Genomic DNA, 19124 nt, shown 5'->3' with positions numbered 1-19124 from the left:
CCCCCCCCCCCCCCCCCCCCCCCCATTTCACAACTCCAAGCACTTGTATTGACTCCATCTACATCCTTTCTAGAATTTTGTGTCAAGCACATTGCTTACCCCACTTTCATCCCATGCCCACCCCAACAAACATGTATTTTTGCCTTTTGAAGAATCAAACAATCTTAGGTTGGGTGTAAAACTGAGTCTGTTCTAGAGGCTGCTAGCCCTGCAGTCATCTGAAAACTGTGCTGCGTTCAATTTTGCCTCCTCGTTTCTTTAGTTCAGAGACAGTCAAGCCAGCAAGAAACCTTCCTTCTCCCACTCAGATCTAAGGCTTGTGAAGCTGGAAGAAGGGAGAATAAGCCAGGCCCTCCAGCGGCTCATGTTGGGCGCCTCCATCCCCTTGGCTGTGGATTGTGGTTTGAATCAGCTGTTGACAAGCAGTAGTCAGACCTGGAATCCATGGACATTATATCAGGATCTGTTCTGGACCGTTGACTACAGTAAGCATACTGCAGCTGAGAGCCAGCCTGCGTGGTGGCACTTGGGACAGAAAGGGAGCTTTTGGGTGGTGACACAATACCCGATTGCTTCCCTCCTATGACGGCTACACTACCACTGGGGGCTGGAGGCTCATAAGAAACCTTCTGCTTCCATTCATGTGGTGGCTCAGGAAGTGTTTTCCTGCGAGCAGCTGATACTACGTTAGCGGCAATGGATTCCTGCATACTTTGGGGCCCAAAAGCTTCATCCACTAGGCCAAGAGGGGATCTTGCCGCTGCTTCCCAGGGAGTCAGTCTCTTGCCAGGCCTGTCAGCTGCTGTGTCTGGCTTGCCGAAGTAATCAGGGGCAGGCTGAAATATAAGAGGGGAAGTAGGAGACATGGCTGGAGAAATGAATGAAGAAGGTCTCCCAGGAAGTGATAATGAGCGTCCACTGCTTCTTTCCTAGAAAAATAAAATACCAAATATAGTTACAATTATTAAACAACAAAAAAGGAAGCCCCCTTCACTTTGCTTCCAAACTGGAACAGACCCTGAAAACACACGATATCCTGGCAATCCCTTTTTATGTCTATGGGTACTTTTTAATACTTTAATTTAGTGTAAAGAGAGGTGTTAAAAAGGCGGCAGAGAAAGAAACAGGAACAAAGGCAGAGCAAATTGAAATCTTGAGGAAAGCAAATAGACGAAAGACAGGCTTTTATTGAAAAGGTACAATTATGTTGTCCACTGTGCAGCTTTTCCACTACTTAGCTAGTGTGCCTTGTTCTGAAAAGACCATTCTTACTAATCAAAAAGGAAGTCTCGTTGTGACAGTTCTGTGTGTGTTTATGAGATCCTTCTTAACATGCAGGCATAGCCTAATTTATTTGAGCCTAACAGGCTCTGGCTAGGACATCTGTCTGAGAACATATCTTTGGCAATCTCCTTATGGGAAAGGCATTTCTTTAAAATTATTAGACTTACCCTAGTTTTCACTTTTCAGGGCACAGAAATGAACACAAAAAGTTAAAGACATTAATGCAATCATTCACTTAATATCCTTACATGACGCTACTTAACCTGGCTTCTTTAAAAGGCAATGCCCTCAAAATTTCAGTACATTCCGACCCATTTATAGGAACAATCCATTCATATTTGACAAATCCTAATCTTCTTAGTAATGCAGCACTTTGAAACAGAAACTGTGTTCATGAGAAGGTTCTGCTGCAACAGTCATTTGGCAGCATACAAAACAGGTATATCCTTTTCCCCAAGCCAGATGTGGGACAAATTACATTGTTCTTACCAAGTAGCCTCTATACATGTGGTTCCTAAACTCACTAATTTACACCCCTTGTTTCATATCATGAGGTTTAAATGCCTTTAATTCTGAAGTCCAGTGTGAAATTCCAGGCTCTTTTGCCAAAGGCTTTGCAAGAATTTAATTCAAACATTGGCCTGTATTGCTTTTCCTAACTAGCTTCCAAAACTTAGAATACTGTGAGCATGATCTAGATAACAGCCAGTAGGTATCTGATCATACAAGGTATAGCTAATCTAGCAAAGATTCACATAGAAATGTCATTTTTATAGCCTTTTCTGTCCCACAGTCTTGACACATTTAAGAAACCCTTCGCTTCTCGCAGGCTTTTACATCATGTTTTAATATCAGCCTTGTATATCAGAGATGGAAACTGAGAAAGAGACTACTGATTTAATTATTTTGAGTTATTTTGGTGGTGCTGTCTGAATCTCTTAACAGAAGTGTAGAGTGACACGCAGAGGTTATGTTATGAGAGTTTTGACAAGTTTCACAACTGATGATTTGTAACAGGACTATCTTTTCACCTTTTAGCTATGACCAGCTATTTGCAGTTTGCAGCTTCAGAGAAGAAATTTCCCAACATTATTAATCTTATCCTCACATACTTAAGGCAAATTTTCATGAGGTTCTACTTCTGTCCAGAAAAAAATATTTACTTTTGGGCAACTTAGCTCAGTTAATTTTTAAGAATCCTCACATAAACATTGAGCTAATCGAACATTAAAATGTGGGTGATCAGATCATCACAAATAAACAGGTCCCAGCCGAGTGCTCTAAGATGATATCATATAAAAGCTAGAATTACCCAACCGGAAGGTAAGTGAATAAAAGAAAATTTAGAAACCTTTTTTCCCGTAGACGCAGTTATATGCTGTCAAGAATGGATTAAAGTTTCTCTGTGTATTCACGTGATGGAAGGGATCTCTTTTTTTTTGCCTAGAAAATAAGAGTCCAGGTCATGCTTGGGGCCTGTGAGTGACAGACCCTGATAGGCCAGTCAGAGTACTTCCTCCTCTAATGTATTGCAATTTCTTTCTTCACTGAATCCACAGGAAAGAGCTTATTCAGCAAGCCTGGTTACTGTATTTTGTTTAAATTGTTGGCAAGAAAAATTTGTAAAAGGTGCAAAATCAAAATAAGTATGTAAAATGAGACACAGTTTCTATTAGAAATTAATATCTGATAACCTGAACCATGAAACTAAGAAGATACAGTTGCACAGAGGGAAGTACATTGTGGATCTTGCATGTTCATGTACGTTTCTAGACTTGATGTTATTAGCCATCATCTAAGCAACTTCATTCTGGGAGAAAAAACAGAGCAGGTTGTCTAAAGAATGCCCCAATGGACAGGTTTTTAGGTGCCAAGTACCTTGTTTGGAGGCTACTCACACTGAGTACAGTGAACACATTCAGTAAGATCTGTGTCACTGAAAGTAATCAATGATTCCTTCCTTCTGGATAATTGTTCAACCCACATTCAAATCACAGCAAGCAAGCTACTGCTGCAAGATCAAACTGTCACACTATGGTACTGTCAGCTGGGCCATTCTCATCTGTAGGCAGTTCTTGTTTGGTATTCATGGACCAATCAAATTCTTCTCCTTTTCCACTTGGTAGCTTGTATTTAGACACAGTTCTGATGATAGGCTGGTTTTTTAACTTTAAAATTCTAACGTGAAATTGCATAACTATTTCCTCTAGATTTGGTAAGTAAGGATTAATCTCTCCTTCCATGAATCAGGGGCTGAACAGTGTGTGTTTTTAACTAAGGCTAATCTTTTTGGATTATGAGAGGACAAAATCTGCAAGGGCAAATAGCATTCCAGATGGAACCTGGAAAAAGGCTGAAATACTTTGTCCATTCCGTAAGGGTCTGAAGGAATTTGAGGAAAAAGTTAAGAAAGAGCCTCACTTACTTACTAATTTCCAAATAAAATGTCTCTGACTGTCTGACTTTTGATGGGGAGGAGGAGTGGACTAATAATTTTTGAAGGGAAGAGGCTATTGGTAGAAGGAGCTGGCTGAATTCTCTGCATTTCCCAAAGAGAAAAAGTCAGAACTATGCTGAAGGTGGGCTGAAGAGGGTTTGAAGACTCAGAAGATCCAAGAAGGTGAAAATGTATTTGGCTAAAGTGAGCCTTAGTTATTTCGAATTACAGTTTTCCTAAAAAGCAGTTATCATCATCTACATTTCCATGAGCTCAGAGACAATGAAAAAAAATTATATTAATTTTATTTTTAATAAATCTAGGAAAATTAAATATCAGTTTGGGCCTGAAACAATTCTACTGAGTTTCCTCAAGTGACTACAGCGTGAAACAGTTATAACCCTTTGGATTCAGGGGAATATTATTCTAATTTTCCTGTGTTTTCACAGAATTTAATTTCTGTGAAATTAATTTCTTTCATCACCCATGGAAGGACTGTAGCAAATATATCAGTTATGTGCAGTACACCAGAATGCCTCAGTGTTTCCCTTAAGGAGGAGGAATTTCGTCTCTTAACACTTCTGACTGCTAAGATTGTTATGGTTGTATCTGTTGTAGTAAAAGTAATCCAATAGCACACTGCAGAGCAGGTTTTTGTACATTGCATGTTGACATTGGCAATAATTTATTGAGTTAAAAATTAAAACATTTCTATCTACCCCAACTTTATTCTGAAATTGAATAATCTTTGGCTTCTGAATATATTTATTGTCACACATTTTTTCACACTTTGTGGTAAACAGGTTTGAAGCACTTGTAGAAAAGCATAATTTTGCTAAAATGCAAGCATCTCAGATGCAGGAACTGAGAGATGATCAATATTGCCTTGTTTTCATTCAAAATAGTTAATTTTTATTACTGGTAGTGGTGTTCCTAGATTGGAAATCTCGGTCTGAACATTTCTAAATGCAAAGCAGATCTGTATGTGATACTGATATACTGATTTCTGTCACTAATTTGGTGTTCAGGCCCTTCAAACTAACAAACACAGTTTGGAATTAAGGCAACATTTAGTCACTGGAATTCATCATTCATTTACTGGACAGCAGCAGCTAGACATTATGATACTTTCTATTATTTTCCCTTCATATTTAGTTCTTGGAGATACATCTTTTGACAAGCATGTACTAAAAAGAATGCACAAACCCCAGATCCTAAGTGAGACAGTAAGAAGTATGAAGTGCAAATAGAGAATAATTTTCTACCCTACAAGATCATAAATAGAAGGGTAGAGATTTTCCATTCTTCTTTGCAGAAATTGAGGGAGAAGGGCAAGAAGAGTGATATGCTGGCAGAATTATTACATTAACACATATTGGATTACTGTAGTCTTGTAAGACATTCATTACAATACCATACTGGCATTTGAAGTATTCTGCTAAACAAACCAGAACCCTGTGCAGTGATCAGTTTGTTCTTTTCCATTGCCTTATGTGAACGTTTTCAGAGGCAAAGATCTTTTCTACAGTAATTACAGAAGAGAAAGTGATTCTTGGTGTCAGGAAGAGGATGGGCAGTTCAGAGTTGTCCAGTGCAATCACAGAATCCTAACAGCTGCTGACTGCCTGGCTGTCTGTGCAAACAGATTAAATTTTAGGTTTAGGTTAACATTGATTTTAAAAATGCAAACTATTTATAAACCGGTCTGTGACGCAAACATTTATTGTACCACAAGCCTCTTTGATGTTTATAAGCTGTGTGTTAATATAAACTGAACCAATTGTAATGCTACTTCCAAAAGAAACTATTTCAGTATATATAAGTCAGTGAATGTGAACACAGTACTTAGAAATGGTATCTGTTGAGTATAAGTTGAAGGAGTGTGACTGCCTACCTTGTATTCAACAATCAATGGTCTAGAAAAATCGGTTATTTGGAACTTACTGCTATTTCAAATTTCTTGATCGTTATGAAAAGACAAAGGACAAAAAGACCAACACTTCGTTTCATAAAATAGTGCAAATTTTAAAGGCAAGAGTCAGAAAAGGGATTTTTCATTTTATAGTCCAAACAGGAATGTAAAATACTACTTAGTGAAATGATGGCACAAAAAGCGTTTTTCTGTCTCAGGTGGCACATCTCCTTGACAAGTGAAAGCCGTTCCTATGTTTGCATGCTGGAACTGCCTCGTCACCAGTTTGACGAGGAGACATATATTCAGTTTTCGTAAAAAGTCAAGAGGTCTATTTTCAAAAGCAGATTGGGCTCTTACTAGTTCATGTCTCAGTGAAACTCCCTGCAACACAGACTCCCACCTGGTTAAATCACTTCAGAAAAGGTGTCTAAGTCACTAAGGCAGTCTTATTTTCACTTGATAGTCCTGGTCCTTAATCCCATATCAAGGTACATTCAAATCTGAGTTAACATTAGCGGCCGGCTGATGTTTACACAAAAAGGGGACAAAGGAGGAGGGAGTAGATCAAACAATTGTACAATGTCAAAAAATGGCTCTGTCTTTATAAAAAGCCTGAAGTGAAGCATTTCTCATTTTGTTTTCTATGGGCTTGTAATGGCTACTGCAGTTAGAGACCAAGCGTGAGAAAATGTTAGGACAAAATAACTAATACTTTATTTTTATGCCTTTAATTCTTTCCTTCTTTTCATTTTTTTTAAACATAAAACAAGCACTTCATATTTTTTAACTAAACAGTGTATAGAAGGGAGACATACTGTTAATCTTATTATATCTTTTTTCATCCAAACAATTTACAATTTAAACTTTGTGTAATGAATAAGTAATTTCTCTCTGAAATGCTGCTAGCTCTGGATTAAATGCTACAGCTATTTTATAACATGAATACCAAAAATTTTGAAGTGGGAAAATTGTATTTATTTAAAACTCTGGAAATAATGTATAGCAAGCTAAAACTGGAATGCAGCATTTTGGTTAATGGGGATACTACTGACTGTAGAGGCAGAGCATCTTACCTGTCTAACATTTAAAGCCTTGCCAGTGGCTGTACTGAGACAAGTAATAGATTAGGATCACATAGTTCATGTCTGGTCCTAACTTCCTCAAAGCTGTCTTGTCAGGGCTTCCTTTCAAAAATTTATAGGGAAATTTAGGACTGGAATCTAATTTATTCTAAGTTTAGATTGTTTATAACTGTATTATTTCAGGTGAGAATAGTCTTATTTTAATCATGCGTACACAAAGTAATGGAACAAACTGTTACTGTCAACCATCTTACATAAGCTTTGTGATAAATTCTGCTTTTGGCAATAAAGTCCTTTTTAGTTGTCAGGTAATGGTAGAAAAGAAGGATATTAGAATTAGGCCTTCACTACTGCAAAATGACTACATGGGAAAGTAACATAAGGGTGCTGCTAACTCTATAAATTATTTACTCAGCTCAGTTGGCACCTGTGTAAGTGAAAGAAAATCAGTGCTTTCCATTATCATTTAAACTTCATTTGTACACGAGTATCAAAACACAATACAGTTATGTCTATAAAAAGCAAATGGCTGTAACTTTTTTGGCCATAGGCATCTTAGCTTTCTTTGGAATAGTTTCTTTCTTGTGAGGAAGAATATTTGCTGCCACCTGCTGGACTTTTATATTACACAGCCTAGAGGAAGGTCTTAGAAGATGAAGTCTCGTGAATGAATATTTGAAAAACAAGGGCAAAGTTGGTCCTAGTTTCTGACCTTGCTGTTTTGTATAACAGTGAAGGGGTTTTTAATAGATACGAAGTGAAGTTTAATGATATTTTTTTCTAACATCAAAGAAAATAAATACTAATTACATTGTAATACTTAAAGGCAGTGGCACAATTGTTGCTGAACATATCCAAGCTAAAACTTAAATTATCCAGTTCCTTAAGACTTTTCTTGTCAGATCTTTCAAACTGAAATTTTCAGTCCTTTTGGGGTTTTTTCCTTGTTTCCTTCATCCCAAATGATCCAGCCATTTCAGATGCCTTTCAGCCAAATGAACATATATAGTTCAGCCATTTCACAGCGTAAGAGTAGGAAAACATATATGTCAATAACAAAAAATTCTAGCATCCTTTTCCTTTAAAAGTGATACCACTACATGCTTTAGGTTAATCTTTGTATCTGGAGTGTCTCATATTTCCATGCAAACTTGCCTGTGTATATTCAAGCTGAGAGCCTTATGTAGGCTCAATAGGAGCACCTAGCTTTTTACAGCTAGTTCCTGAGAACTCTGTTAGCAGCCATAATACTTTGTTAGGCAGAAGGATTTTATTCATTATTACAGGCCTAAGCTACTGTAGGTGGTGATGTCTTTGGAGAACAAGGAAACTGTCCTGTGAGTTCTCTGCCTGTCTAAACTGTGGGCTATGTGTATTTTCACAGGCTGGAGAAGTCACTGAAGTGCTCCACAGCTCCCAGAGGGGAGAATGTCGTATCTGAATACAGGGACAAGAAGCAGGCTTTCAACAGGTAGAAGAAACAGACAAGGCAAGAGCGGAGAAGAGACTGGACAAAGCAAAACCAGGAGCTGGTAATACTTGATACGGAAGGAAAAATCTGTATTCAACACCAGCTTGGAGAGTGATGAGAGTAGGACCTGATAGCCAAGGATCCTGAGCTTGGATGAGAAACATAAGGAATGGAAAATTGACCTGTGTATCTCGCAGTGAGGCTACAATAAGGAGACCAGGAAAAGCAGAAGATTAATAAATGGGGCAAGGAAGGTACACTTCGGGAAAAGAAGCTGTGCACACTACTGAATGCTTTCCTCCAGAGTTCCAGGGACATTTCTTCCCCAGAGCAATGGAGTTTGTCCTTTCTGGCTCTCTCTCCTGTCAGAAAATACTGTGAAGCTCCATTGGAAACCCATGCCATCCTCCCAGTGCTGATTCACAAGTGGGACATCGACGTGCATTTGCCGCCAATTCCTGTAGCAGCATGATGGCAGTTGTCGACTGTAGTTCAAACTGTGCTGGAGGAACCTGTTGGTTACAGTGTGCTATATGATAGTATTCTGGGGTTTGGTTTGTTGTGCCTAGGAAACCACTGGCTCTTAAACACACAAAGCTACCTTGAAGCAATGCTAGTGAAGTTGGAAGGTGAAGTATTCAAAAGCTCTGAAATGCAAGCATTTAATTGCCTGGTGCATATGTATTTTGATTCAATTTAAGGACTTCTGCCTCATCCAGTGCTGTTTCAGGGTTTCATTTAGGAAACAATTCTGCATGAAGAGGACACTTTGATGAGCGTACATTAAGGAATGGTGCTAGGCATGGAACAATGTCAAAACAGAACAGCCAAGAGCTGTTAGTCAGATGAGCAGTACCATTCTGTGCCCTGAATTGAGTCTGGAGTCCTACAGAAAAAAATAGCAGATGACGACACAATTACAGATGTCTTTGAATGCCCAGGACAGTTGGATTAACATTAATTCCAAGTGCCTCACTTTGCTATCTAAAAGGTAGTGTTTAATATTGTTTTTTCATAATTACATATACATAGGGTCAGCTGCTGACTTCAGTGCTGTTCCTGTAGCAGTACCAAGTCTGTCCATTTTCTCTACCCAAACACCTCTCTGAAAGTAATCTTAGGCTAGGAAAGGCTTATCCTTTTGTACATCTGAAACGCTCCCAGCTGTGCAACAGAGTGCAGGTGCAGATTTACATCACTGTAAAAAGTTATGTTGCTGCCTTTCATTCTGTATAGTCCTTTGAAGTTTTAATGGAATGCCATGATGAATTTTTTTTCTAATTTGTCACCCCTCTGCCCTTTCCGACAAAAGCTGAACAAGCAGCAAGTAAGTATGTGGAAACCTTTTCTGAAGAAACCTACAGCCCAGTTTGGTTCATAAAAGATATTCAGGTAGCATGGTTAGAACTGGCCAATAGCCTTACATATCTGCAACTGTTTACTTAACCAAGAAAAATTAAACTGCCAGCAGATTTTGAGGTTTTCTTGTCACATGCTGAGGTTCCACTTTAAGTTGCAGGCCTGATGTGCAAAAATTACCAAGACTCTAGGAAGAAAAGTTAAGTGTACCCAGATGCCCATGCTTTGCTTTTGTTTACAGTAATGAAGCCAGGTACCAGCAACAACCTGCACAGTGAGACTGTAAGAAGTAGCATTCTCACAGCTCAAAGAAAAAATGACTAGCAGTTACTGACTTTTTTTTAATGGGATTTTTTGCAAAAAATTCCTTTGAAAAACTGAAAATACTTGTCCTTAGGTCATTACTGTATGGAAACGTTTGCTTCTAATATAGATGTACTGAATTCTTTGCTTTGCAATTGGCTAAAGCTCATACTGAAATCAATGAGTGTTGTGCTCCACGTCACCCTTTGTAATCCAATGTGTTATGGTGATTGGGAGTGTATTTTATTTCTGTAATGTTTCTCCTTCTGTTTGTTGTGCATTTCCTAAATGAGTTAAAATCTATTGTTTCAGATATAGATGGAAACATCAAGAGAAATACTCCATCTGTTTAATGGTTTAGTCTTTACACCTATTTAGAAATGACGTGGTTAGTTCCATAGCAGCTTATCTTTCAGTTGCCTGGAATTATGAGGGGACTCACTGTTTGAAGATGTCTGTCTTAAAGACATGCAAAAGAATCAAGGGTTCTTGTTTGAAAACACTTACTGTTGTTACATTGAGTACCTCACACAGGAAGTCTTCATCCAGAGAGTCAATCAATCCATAAGAATGGTTCAGTGAGTTATTTTTCTCATAGCTGAGTTTTCTCAGCCTAAAGGAATGTGCAGTTGTTATAACATACTACCGCATAAGTTTGTGAAGGTTTCACATGCACTGAAATTTAAACACAGTTTGTCAAGATCATTACGAACAGGAATAGGTGTTTTTCCTCTGAAAACTGCAGAGGCTAACGGGAGACTTGATTAGCGTGCTATATAAAGATGAAAGTCTTTGCCTGCCTTACTCAAGGAAGCAAACGTTAAAACTGTAGAAATGTTGTCATATGGTTGGTCTTAAACTTGTAAAGCAAGAGTTAAAGTCTGCTTCTGTAGAGATCCTTCCAACATAGTATTTCACTGAGCTTCGGGATTTTTCCTACTTTCTAAAAAATTTGGTAAAAAAGCTAAAGTACTTCCTGCAGTAAGAAACCAGCCTGAAAAACACTTGTTAAACATAGCTCTCGAGTGATTCCAACTCCTCCCTTAGTAATCACATGCAAAGGTAATGTTTACTATAAAGTACAACAGTCGTCGTCATGAGCTCTCTGAAGTTGTGAGGGTGGCACCAAGTGTGCTGTGAAATTACCGTGCGTGCATATTTTCCCAAGAAATAGACCAGTGGTGAGTCATTCAGAGCTTCTGAATCCACAAGTTTTTGAAGATCTTGTCAAGTTTCTTCTTTGTCTAACATTTCTATTTCCAGCTGAGTAGACTCATTATAAATGTCATTGTGCCAAGATCTGTAATTAAGGTTTGCACTTGCCATGCTGAACTGCCAAAGTGATCCGTGGAATCCTGGGCATTTAACTTCAGGCAAAGAAAGTTGTAACGTTTTGTTAAAAAGGCAAGCCTGGGAGAGTGGATCTTTTTATAACCAATCGTTTTTTATTCTTAGAGCTACAAAATCTGGAAAAGGATCCTGGAAAAAGAGAGGAGAAAGATTTTGCAAAGCGTTAGTTGCAAAGAGTTCTGTTGTTTCACGGCTACATCCCTACCTCGTAGTGCACAGAGGATTCCCTGCAGAGATGCTGTAGCAGCAGAGCATGATGGTAAGGCTGTTCCTTTGCTGAAGTGTCATCCTGGATGCTTGATAAACAGTGCTCCTCCCACATCACTGTGATGTCAAGTTCTCTTTGTAATTGCTTCTAATCTTTTATCAGAGTTCACCTTAGCTCTGTAGAAAACTCTCACATATAGGAGCTGTCTAGGATAATGTGTTTGTAGATCTGTTGACTCTCAGAGCAGTAGCCTGTTGATGGGGCCTGCTTGAGAAAAAAGCTCACTTTTTTCTTTTTGCTGGCTGTTATAATTTGGGGTCTTTTACAATATCTGCTTGCAAACAGTAGAGGAAAAAAAATCCTGCCCAGTGATGTGAGCACTCTGTCATCCAAGAATAATCTAGAAAATTTCCTCAAAAAGGCCAGAATAGTCAGCTATCTCTGCAGAATAATTGAACCCTTCTTGCTGGTTGGCTTCTTCTCTTGTACCTTCAGTACTTCACGATCCTCTGACACATATTTTATCCTGTGCAGCCTCGGCTTTTTTCCTGGAGTTTTCACCCCACCGCCTGGCTCCCTCTAATCCTAGCAGTGTTTTCTCTCAAGATTGATGCTCTGCCATTAAGTGCTCATTTTCCTGTCCGAACCACACATCAGCCCCTCACTTCCTGATTTCTGGAGCCTGCTAACACCTCAACCTCTTAGTATTTCTTTACTTCAAATACAACTTTGTGTGAACTCTGAACATTCATTTTAGTGTGAATTATTAGCACTCTGCCAAAAAAATAAAATAAACTCATTGCTACATGATTGCTGAGGTGACAGCAAAATGGGTCACTGCAGTTTTAGGGCTCATTTGGTGTCTCGACTCTTGAATGTCTCATATAAAATAAAATCAGATATACAAAATAAAACAAATAAAACTAAGTATATAAAATTAGGGTCACTACAAGAAGACCAGACAAAATTTAGCTGAAACCTTCTTTTGATGGTTGATCTCAAAATGGCATTGGTTTGATTCCAAAGTGAATTGTCAGCGTGGCTAGGAGAGAATTGGGCATTCTCTGCTGCAAGGCTTAATACAAGTGTATCATAGAGACCTGGGTGCTTTTGGAACCAAGCAGCTTAGTCATTGGATATTATCACGTCTTAGGACACTGGCAAAATTATTTCTTCCTTAAGAGAGCAGAAGGCTAAAGAATGAGGCATATTTGCAAGAGATGGTAATGTTTACTACGTAAATATTCCTACAGAAAGAAAATCGTTGAAATATCTTTCTCTGTTTCATAATACGTTATCATGTTCCTGCTCAGCAAAAGATAAGAGTGGTTCTCCTAGAGAAAGGGGAGAAATTTAGCAGTTCTTTTTTCAAGAACTAAGTTTTTGTCTTTTATTTTTGCAACAGAAATTGTACTGTCTGTCTAAAAGCTACTTGTTGCCAGCACAAAACTTTTCAATTCAGGTTTTATAGTAAGTAGTTCATAACAGAATCAGAAATGGGAAGTACAGAAACCCTTGATTGAGGTAGCTTTTTTCATGAAAAGGCAGTCTAGAATGTGAGATCCAAACTGGTGTAGCATAATACCTCCGGCGTGTGCTATAATTAAATGTGTTAACAACGTAAAACACTTACATTCCTCTTTTAGTGTGAACATATTGGAAGTATTGTTATTAGGAGTGACCTAAAATTCACTGTTAAATATGCTTACATACTAGACATAACAATTGCATCTTGGTAGCCTTATCATATTATATTAAAATAAATCTAATAGCTTTTTCAGAAAATCATTTACAAAAGCTCACTGCCCTTTCAAAGTGAAATTTCATATGGCTCCTCTACACAAACTGTTAATTCCCTTGACATTTCACCTATGTTTGGCATCATCATTAGCTTTTAATTTGGGCTTATGACAATGAACTGCTCAACTTTCCTCTAAACATCTGCTTCACAGAGATTACATTTTGGATAAAACACTTACTTCAGGCAGGCTAGTCTTCTGAAATATTAATAAGAATTACCAACTTACCTGATTAGTAAGAGTCTCGAAGCCAAGTTGGATTCAAACACTGTGCATATAGAATGATGTGTATATATGAAACTGAATTCAGAGCTGGACTTTGAATGGGATTTTCAGAAGATTTTAGTTGAATTTAGAGGATTAGTGTCACTGAGGCTTTTGCTTTTAACTCTTACTGGTGCTTTAAAAAAATCCTTCTGTCCTTGCTATAAGCCACATGAAATACTTGTATCTGAGTGACAACAAAGAATCCAAATGTGGTCAAAATCCAAATTTTCCTTTGCTTTTAGACAAAGTAAGGAGGTGATAGGCTAATAGCTGAATTCTATATGGCTGTCACAGAAGCTGACTTTTTGCATATTGTTGACTTCCGAAGTCAACTTTTGGGTTGTGCTGAAAATGAAAGAGATAGCAAAATGATTTTAAAGATGGCAGATAGAGGTTTCTGTCTTTCATGTGAATTTAGTTCTAGACAGGTGACTCAGGAAACTGAAATGTTTTGTTTCAGTCGACAGCTCTCCTCTAGCTCCTATTAACTTCTGTCTTTCTGGAGAGCGGATTTTCTTTGCAGGAGAACAGATCCCAGCTTTACCTCTGTGTTCTTCTGGTGATAATTAGAATAATAATGCTTGTTATTTCTTACTTGGAAAGCGGTATGCTGTATAGGCACATATACGCTAGAAGTTAGATGTCAGTAATCCCCTGTTTCACAGGACTACTCCGTAGCTGGTGCTGAGTTCCAGAGGGTACTGACCTGAGCCTGGTGTGAACTGGTGGCCGTGCTGTGGAAGCTGCTCTGCCTTGTTAGTAGCCACATGCATCAACATCAACACTTGTGGTGGAAGCACAAAACTGCAAAAAGTCTCCTCATTAAGGAAATATTCTTGGGATGGCAGGGTGAGCAAGTACAGATGTGCGTTCATAATTTACAGCTGTATTTTATAGGAGGACACTGTAAGTAAAAACCTGTAAGGCAGTATGAGGCTGATTGGATTTGTATGTATCTCTCTAGCAGCACTACTTATCTTTGGCAGTGTATCTTTATGCCAAGTAGATACCAGCATATTATATCTCTACCTAAATAGTGTATGTAACTTCAGATAAAACTTTTACAAGAGGGAAGGAAGGAGGGAGGAAAGGGGAGAGAAAGGGAAGGGAGGGAGGAGATTTCATATTAACAGGTTAGCACAGAAAATAGATTTCACCTAAAATATACATGTAAGTGAAACAAAAAAACAGCAACCAAACCAAAGGGAAAAAAATCAAACAGGCAGAGAGGAAAGGGACAAGTTTAATGATAAAAGAAAAATACAGATATTGACAGTGGAAAACAGATAGAAGGGAGATCTGCAAAGGATTAAAATATTGCTACTTTCTGCTTCCAGGTAAATGCAGTGCAATTCTTTCTTGAGTTTTCCAAACTTTTTTTTTTTCCCCAAATTTCCCATCATTCTCATGAACTTTAAGAGGGAGATGGATCACTTAGTCATTTTCTTCTAATGCAGTCAGTATCCCAGTCCAAAATGAAAAGGGGAGATTAGGATTTTGGAGATCCAACATTCAAAGGAGTGATTTTTATTGGCCTGATTAGACTTTGATTCCAGCCTGCTTTCTGCATGTGCAACCAAATGCGTTCTTCTCAACTTTGGTTGCATCATGGGACTAAACTAAGGGGATTTTTTTCATATTGAGGAATGTTTTCTTCAACAGGATAGATAGTTCTACTAAAGCCCCTATGGTATAAAAGTTCCATAATCTGGTCTGTAGCTAGCTGAATGGTAGTTTAAACAAATATATCAAGAGTTCTGCCTCATTTATTCAAAGAGTGATGCTTTAATCTTCAGCTTCACTCTCGGGATGGATTTTGATACCCTCGCTTGTGTGAAACACTACCTTGTTTCAGACCTAGCACCACTGATGTTAATAGAACTTCTTACTGAATAAAGTGCTAAACTGTTCAAATACAGCTCCTGGATTTCAGCAAGACTGTGCATTCACTGCAGAAATACACAGTATGTTTCAAGACCACAGACTCTTAGGAATTCTCTGCAGCAGCAGTATTTCAGTCCTTAGTCCCCAGTACAGCAAGTAAAAAGTGAAAGTATAAGAACAGAGTATAAAGATTTAAAGTGGGAAAAAGCACTGTAAAGCCCCAAGTGAAAATAGTAGAATGTGTAGGAGGGACCAACAGGAAGACATGGTCATACTTATAATTTACTGCCAAGTGCTAATTTCTGTGGCATATACTACCCTGGTTGCAATAATCAGTACTCATGAATATGTGTTTCCCTTCAGTTCTCAGTAACTGTGCTTTTGCACGAAACTGTGGTATTACATTGCAGCTGCAAACAAAACCCAACTCACCTCTCTGTTCAATAATTTTGATTTACTGGCATCTATGTTACTTGCTGGCTTCAAGGCAAATTTTGGCTAAAAATTTGTCTGCACTTAGGATGTCTAATTTCCCCAAAATGGGAAATCTTCAACAAGTTTTCCAGCTGTCTTTCCACCTCTTTTAGTCTTTAGAACAATCCAGCATCTCTTACAGCACATTCTCTGTGAAATCACAGAGGCTATTCATGATTTTGGATCACAGCTGATCCACATAGCTTACAAACTAAGCCCCTGGCCGATCAACCAGATTCCCGTGGAAGGACCTTTGAGCCAGGACAGATTCTGACTGAATTCAGTGGGGCTCTGTGCAGGCCAAAGGTCTATCCAGTTGTATTCTGCTAGTGATCAGTCAGAGTCTAATACTGTATCTATTTTATGCTATGTTAGTAATACATATTACTATTAATATCATTTAATAAGGCACTTCTTAAAAAAAAAAGTCCTCAAATCCCTAGGCCATTAGAACATAAGTGGGGAGGGGAGCAGAAAGCAAGCTCTTCTCTATTAACCTCACATACCAGGAATATTGCTTACTGTTGCTTCTGTTGTAGTAGCCTTAAAGCAAAAACCTAGTGTCCTGCTTACTTAATACAATGATATCTACAAATTTCAGGATGTTATGTGTATAAAGTGTCTGATAATATGCAGAAATGTGCTAAAATTCGTATCTTGATTCCTTAGGAAAGTTCAAATATTTTGGACCCAGATTTGAGGTGATACATCTGACATTATTAAGTAAGTTAAGGAATACTATTGGCACTGTTTCCTTGCCAGGTTACCACTGCAAACGACTGATTGCAAGCCAAAAGGACACTAAGTTTCAGCTACAAGGTTTACTCTTCGATAATTGATGGCTTCCACACCTGTGCAATGACGCCAGCTTTCTTTGCTGAAAATTTTGGCCTCGGCGCAGTAAACAAAGAAGATGTGGTGGTTTGTGGTTTAGAAAATGCAGAGTAGCCTGTAGGTGAATACGATTCATTTACGGGGATAGAGGCGTTTGACTGGAACGAAGGTTGTGAACCGTAGGCTGGCACGGAGTACACTGAAGATGCACGGACGTTAGGGGGAGAGCCAGCACTCGGTGGTCTTAACGGTAGAGCTTGCTTTGAAGTGGACAACTTTGATGTCTGCTTAATCGCAAGGTTTTCCTTAGTACTAGGAGGTTGAAAAGTAAATAAAGATGCATCGAGTTGATAAGGCTGATGTTTCATAATATCCAAAGCATTGAGACCTTTCTTAGGTTTTCTTTTTGTATTTTTGGTAGCAGCAGTTGACTTAGAGGAGGGCTTGGTAGCACCAGGAGGATAAGATGGGCAGTGGATGGGATTATAAGCGACAGGTGGAGGTGCTCGGACATTAGATGAGTATTTCCAAGAAGCTGGTAAAGATGGAGTTGGAGATGAGGCTCGTGCCATGTTTGCCTGCACAGTCTCTGAGTCTACCACATACTTCTCCATTCGAGAGTGCCTTCTGGCAAATAACTGTGCTCCTTTCCCACTCATAGCTGGTGGCATCTCAAAGGGTGGCTTTGTTCCTCCAGCACTTGGTGTGACTGGTGTTGTCTTGGGCGTATGGGTTGGACTCGCTAGGGTTGCCTGAGGCCCTTTGAAAGGACCAGCTAGGTTGAGAGTACTTGGGGGGTGGGCAGGAGACTGAGGATACTGTGGAGATTTGAGTGGTGCAGGATATGCTGCCTGAGGTGAGGCTGGTGCTGGGAAAGAAGGAGCCTTGTTAGAAGCCACAGCTGGAGGTGACCAAACTGGTGAAACTGGAGTACCAGCAGTAGGAGAGACCTTGAGTGAAGGCTTGGGAGCAACAGGAGGAGGGGCCTTTTGTTTAGATGCTTGGGTCTGCATGAAATTGCAAGCTTCTGCTCCCAAACTGAGGTAGTCTTCTTCAGGTCCTGACTCAAAACCAGCTCCAGTACCTTTTTTGCCCTCTGCATTGTGTACCAGGGACAACAGGGCAGGGTTAGGACTTACGAGTGTTTCTTTGAAAGTGAACATAGGTTTTGAAGTGCTTCTTCTCTTTGCCTCTTGCAGTATCCCAGTTCTTTTGGCTGGCACAGCAATCCTTTCATCTCTGGATGCTATGAGTTCTGTTGGCTCGGGGAGGGACCACACGGTTGAGGCAGCTCTGCTGGCTACAGGAGCTGAAACAGGTCTGTATAAAGCCTCGGGTGGTGGGCTGATAGGGCAGTAAGGAGGTGGGGCTGGTATATCTGAAAGGGGGCTAGTGACATTTCTTGTGGGTGAAAATGGTGCAGCTGCTCTGTTTTGAACGCCAGAAGAGAAGGGTTTAGCTGTTTTATTCAAAGATGCTGCTTTTTGAGCTTCAGAGGACTGAAAAGAGAGGTTTGTGTCTGGTGCTAAGCCAAAGCCATTTTGTTGTACTGTTTTGCTATGATTCTGGCTCATTTCTGTGTAGCTTTTGCTCACATAGGTTTGCTGTCTTGAGATTTCTTCCTGTTTTGTTTGATAGACCGAGGAGCTGACTTTCTGGAAGTTCTCTGACATGGTGGCTTCCCTTCGTTCCTCTGTATGCACTGTGCGTGCCTTCATCTCCTCTTGCTCGGCTGTGATCTGATCCATCCTCTGCCGTCTCTTGGCAAACATGAGGGCCCCTTTACCTGTGCTCTCTGGAAGTGTCTGCATCTCGTCTCCACTTTTTGTCTTCTTTTCAACCTCAAGTAGACCACTGTCCCAGTCAAACGTCACAATCTTACTGTCGTTGTCAAGGTCAGAGAAGAAATCTTCATCTATTTCTGACTCACTCGTTGCAAGCAAGCTCACTTCAAAAGTGTTTTCTTTGTCTCCCTCTTCACCTTCACCTTCTTCACCCTCGTCTTCGTCACGTTCTAACTCCCCAGTACCGTAGCTAACTAAAGTATATTTCCTCGCCCTTTGACGACGCTTCTTGAACATCAACACCCCCTTGGAATTTGGATTGGGAGCTGCTGTCAGCAGCAATGCAATACTTTTACATTTAGATTTGGCTTCTTTGACCTGCTTCTCTGACAGACTCTCACTTCGCCGGAGCCCTGTGGAAAGAGTTGAAGTGCACATTTAATTGCATGCAGCCCTGAAAAATACAAGGAGACTAATAACAAATAGATTTGCGTTTATCTGTACTGAAATTTACCCAGTCCTCTTCCCCAATATTAAAACCTTTATTCCTTTTGCATGGAGAGGTCGTTATACTGAGAGTTTTCTCCCAATATCAACTGTGTTGCAAGTTCCATACCCAGCATTCCTTAGAGTCACACCCATGCAAGTTCAAAGGCTACATCACTTTCTGTAG

At 39.4% G+C, this 19124-nt stretch overlaps 1 protein-coding gene across 1 annotated transcript in view; it reads right to left on the bottom strand.

Moving 5' to 3' along the window:
• Positions 1-31: 31 nt before the first annotated feature.
• SYNPO2 (synaptopodin 2) overlaps positions 32-19124 on the bottom strand; it is a 30099-nt gene continuing 11006 nt past the window's right edge. Inside the window, exons 4-5 of the mRNA XM_010153628.1 lie at positions 16685-18864; positions 32-929 (exon numbers count right to left, since the gene is read on the bottom strand). Coding sequence (XP_010151930.1) covers positions 363-929; positions 16685-18864 — 2747 coding nt within the window. The 3' untranslated portion in view covers positions 32-362. The remainder of the gene's footprint in view (positions 930-16684; positions 18865-19124) is intronic.

Source organism: Eurypyga helias, unplaced genomic scaffold (genome assembly GCF_000690775.1).
Source record: "Eurypyga helias isolate BGI_N326 unplaced genomic scaffold, ASM69077v1 scaffold19786, whole genome shotgun sequence".
Taxonomy (NCBI): domain Eukaryota; kingdom Metazoa; phylum Chordata; class Aves; order Eurypygiformes; family Eurypygidae; genus Eurypyga; species Eurypyga helias.
This window is presented reverse-complemented; position numbering and strand designations above follow the sequence as displayed.